Source organism: Alexandromys fortis, unplaced genomic scaffold (assembly GCF_014885135.2).
Source record: "Alexandromys fortis isolate MF-2015 unplaced genomic scaffold, M_Fortis_MF-2015_v1.1 scaffold_121, whole genome shotgun sequence".
Classification (NCBI taxonomy): Eukaryota; Metazoa; Chordata; class Mammalia; order Rodentia; family Cricetidae; genus Alexandromys; species Alexandromys fortis.
In genome coordinates this window covers 5,010,108-5,014,591 of record NW_026068037.1, presented here as the reverse complement: position 1 = coordinate 5,014,591, position 4,484 = coordinate 5,010,108, and the positions used below count along the sequence as shown (strand labels likewise).

Here is a 4,484-nt window from a genome sequence, read left to right as displayed (position 1 = left end):
AGTCTTTGAAAGATATGAAGTATGCCTACTACCTGAAATATATCTTTATATATCTTGAAAATCTAACTAACATGAATACAAACTTGACTATTATCGATGATTATCCATTAACAACCTATATTTCCTGATTATACATTACATTTTTAAATGAACTACACATTCACAATACCTTAATCAATATCAGAAATATACATATAACAAGATTGAATTTAAATTTATATCAATAAAGCAAAATTTATACCAATGTAAATTATTCATATCTATATATATCCCCCTTGAAATGTAAAAGAACATTTATAAACAATATCTGGGAATATGAACATAGTTATTTCTCTCCAAACTTCTTCCTGCTGTATGGGGGCACTGTTAATCAGGTCTTTCATGGTGTATCTGTGTGCCAGGTTCATCTTAGTCGGCAGTTGAATGAAGTAATTTTTTGAGGGTGTTTACAGCAACCTTTCAGGAGGGTGTGGTCTATCATACCATATTGGGATAGAAGCAATCCACAGGTTCTCATTTTCTGTGAAAACAAGAAGAACCTCTTATCCAAAGCATCACTTCCTTAGATCCAAATTCTGAAGTCAAGATAGCTTTATGATACCCATGTTGGATTATCTTAGCAGACCACACAATGAAATGTCTCTCTGTATTTAGCTCCTTCACAGTCAAAAAAATGGAAAGAAAATACAATAATATACAGAATCCAAACTCTCTGTGAATTTTCCATTTTTACGGGTTTTTATTTCTTTTAATCTATAACTATCTGTACTCTGTCTCTTTAAAGACTTTGCCCATTTTTTATTATATTTTATTTATTTATTTATTTGTTTTTTTTTTTTCGAGACAGGGTTTCTCTATAGCTTTTTGGTGTGCCTTTTTTTTTTTTTTAAAAAAAAGCATTAACTTTATTCTCTATATTCTTTTTCTTCTCTCTCCCAAGCCTACATATGTCTATCTAACACTATGACCCATTTAGAGATCTTTTATCTCTGAATCTGTTCTATTGCATTGCTTGTAACTCTTTGTTGTCCAGGAACATTTTTGCTTTGTGCTTTTAAATTACTAAACATTTAAGAATCTAAGCTGTGACATTCCTAGGTCAAGAACAGGTACTGCTGGCTTGCCCTGCTCAGTCCAACATGGCAGAGCCCCTTGTGCCTCTTAAGTTGTGCCCCTGAGCCGCAGAGTGGCGGGCTGTTCTGAATGTTGGCTCCACCTCTCTCTAATTTCAAAATGATGAACGTACCATTTCTGCTAGCTCTGGGGCCACCAGGTAGGAGCTGCACTCAGCACTTTAACTCTGAGACTGAGCGTGCAGCACATAAACTCTTATTATCTGAGTTACATCAAATCTGCCACGCAGAGCACTGTGCAGCCTGGAAACATCTCTGTGTATGGTGGCAGAAATCTGCCATGCTCTCCTGCTTGTGCATGCTTAATAGACCTGATCCCACCACCTGCCCAGGTACAGGTAGGGAGACTGAGCCATTGGCATGGTCTCAGAGTACTTTCTTCCTGATCCCAAGTGGGCATACCAACATCCGGGTGTTATTCTTAAAATGCTCAAGGAGCAGCAGCGAGCTCCGGTGGATCCCCAGCGGGGCGGGCGGGCGGTAGCAGGGCGGGTGGATGCCAGGCCCTGGCTCCAGAGTCTGGCACCAGAGCGGCGTCAGAGTTCCCAATGGTGAGAGGGTGCGTGGGTAGGGACATGTGACAGACACATAGTTTAAAATCATAACTGAGCCTTTATTACTTAGAGGAGAGAGAGAGAGAGAGAGAGAGAGAGAGAGAGAGAGAGAGAGAGAAATCAGGAAAATTTCTCTTAAATGAGCTGGATACTCCACCAGCAAACAGCAAAAAGCTGTGTTAAACTCTCTCTCTCTCCTTTTTAAGCCCTCTCAGATTTTTCATGGAGTTTGTTACCATGTTGGAGATCCACTCTGTTGTAAAAGGAGTAGTGGGCTACGTCCTGCCCAGCTCCTGGCTAGCTTATCCCCCGAAATTGTATTAATTAAATTGCTGCTGGCCCATTAGCTCTAGCCTCTTCTTGGCTAATTCTTACATCTTGATTCAACCCATTTCTAATAATCTGTATGTCACCATGAGATTGTGGCTTACCGGGAAAGATTCAGCATGTCTGACCTGGCAGCTTCATGGCAGCGGCTCTCTGCCTCTGCCTCCTTTCTCCCATTCTGTTCTGTCTACTTCGCCTATCTAAGCTGCTGTCCTATCAAAAGGCCAAGGCAGTCTCTTTATTCAACCAATAAAAGCAACACATAGGAAGAAGGCTCCTACACCAAAGAACTATGTTTAATAGGTATGGAGAGAGTGGACAACCTTGTCTTGTTCCTGATTTCAGTGGACTTGCTGGGAGTTTCTCTCCATTTAGTTTGATGTTGGCTGTTGGCTTGCTGTATATTGCCTTAATAATGTTTAGATATGTTCCTAGTATCCCTGCTCTCTCCAAGACCTTTATCATAAAGGGATGTTGTATTTTGCCAAATGCTTTTTCAGTATCTGATGAGATGATCATGTGGTTTTTATTTTTCAGTTTGTTTATATGGTGGATTACATTGACAGATTTTCGTGTATTGAACCATCCCTGCATCTCTGGGATGAAGCCGACTTGATCATGGCAGATGATGGTTCTGATGTATTCTTGGATTCGATTTGCTAGTTTTTATTTAGTAATTTTGCATTAATGTTCATGAGTAATATTGGTCTATAATTCTCTTTCTTAGTAATGTCTTTCTGTTGTTTGGGTATCAGGGTAATTGTAGCCTCATATAAATAATCTGGCAATGTTCCTTCTGATGAAACCTACTTTTTTTTTGTTTGTTTTTTTTGTTATAAATTTTTTTACTGCAATACAACAATGAAGTAAACAGTAATTAGACTCCTACCAATTTCCCCCAAACAAATAAAGAATGCAAAGAGGAAAATAACTCTGTCTATATGTGTACAGCTTCTCAAATCACGTTAGAGGGTCTCACATTCAACAATCAGGAAATTTTAAAATAGCAGTAATTATTTTCATTTTAAGAAAAAGTCCCCCTCTATCCTCCCTACCCCAAGCACTGAACATGAAGAATGGGCTTCCTTTTGCATCAATTTCATAGTCATGTGAAGCAGCAACAATGACCATCAAAAATTTGGCATTTCTGTTTACATATGCTCCAATTTTTCCCCTAATTTCAAAAAGCCATTTTCCAGTCTTGCCATAAAACAGACTATAGATTCTAGATAGCAAAGATTCAGAAACCAATGTTAAGTCAAAGAAAAGGGAAAGTAGGGCATCACACTAAATTTCTGGATCTAATACACTAGAATGAAACCCAGAAAACATTACCTACTGTTTAGAAGAATAAAGACCTGCAAAGGTGGATGTTTGGTTGTCTAGTATTTTACACTGTGGCTCTGCAGCATCTGCTAACTGAAGCAGACATGCATGGTGTGTATCCCTGCCCTGTGTCCTAGCTCCCTCCCTCCCACCCCCACCATCCTACTACCGTATACCAAATATTGTGGCTATGAGCCCAAGTCACCCCAGACAATCCAGTGAACAAAATTAGTGTAATGCACTGGCGTGAGTGGGATACAAGAGTCCCTTCAATCTTCGTCAAAGTTCTGCTGTAGAAGGAAGTTGGCAGCCAAATTCTCATTCTTCTCACAAGCAAAATATGCTTGAATCAGACAGAAGTCCTTCAAGAAATCCTAGTGCCTTATCTGTTCTCTAGGTTCTTTCTCCTGAGGTGTTACTTGAATGTAGTTCATGTGCCCACTTCCAGCATTAGCCATTCCTCTGCTGCCACCTCCACCACGACCTCTGCCTTCTCCACCTCTGCCACCTCCTCCTCCACACTGACCACTGGCTTTCTTTTTATAGGGTCTGACCTGTTGAACTGTTAGGGTCCGATGCCCCAACATAAAACTACTTTTCCCTAACTGGACCAGTGCAGAGGCACAGGAAAAGACGAGACACAATTCACACAGCAATATCGGAAGGGAGTCTCAGGTTTCATTCATTCCTGAAGATCACCTGCGTTTATTATTTAAACACCTTTTATTTCCCCCAGGTAAACCAAGGTGGAAACTCATTAATATTCTCTTTCTGGGGGACACGGGAGTATGGTCAGACCTCCAACTCAGACACCATCTTGGAATCCACACCTCTCCCCAGGTGATCTACATAAGAACAAAAGAGAAGGAACAGTCCATCCTGAGGCTTTTGTTAGATAGGCACAGCTTGTCTGGCAGGAAAGTAGCTGCCTTGGAAACCAAACATGGCCAGAGAACTTGGCTGTAAATATCTTGTATGAAATATGGGCCTGCTGGGCAGTGGTGGCACACGCCTTTAATCCCAGCACTTGGTAGGCAGAGGCAGGCGGATCTCTGTGAGTTCGAGATCAGCCTGGTCTATAAGAGCTAGTTCCAGGACAGGCTCCAAAACCACAGAGAAACCCTGTCTCGAAAAATAATAATAA

At 40.7% G+C, this 4,484-nt stretch overlaps 1 protein-coding gene across 1 annotated transcript in view; it reads left to right on the top strand.

Moving 5' to 3' along the window:
* Nucleotides 1–1,559: 1,559 nt before the first annotated feature.
* The window catches only part of Pp2d1 (protein phosphatase 2C like domain containing 1), a 34,225-nt gene continuing 31,300 nt past the window's right edge, over nucleotides 1,560–4,484 (top strand). The window contains exon 1 of the mRNA XM_050165109.1: nucleotides 1,560–1,684. Coding sequence (XP_050021066.1) covers nucleotides 1,560–1,684 — 125 coding nt within the window. The remainder of the gene's footprint in view (nucleotides 1,685–4,484) is intronic.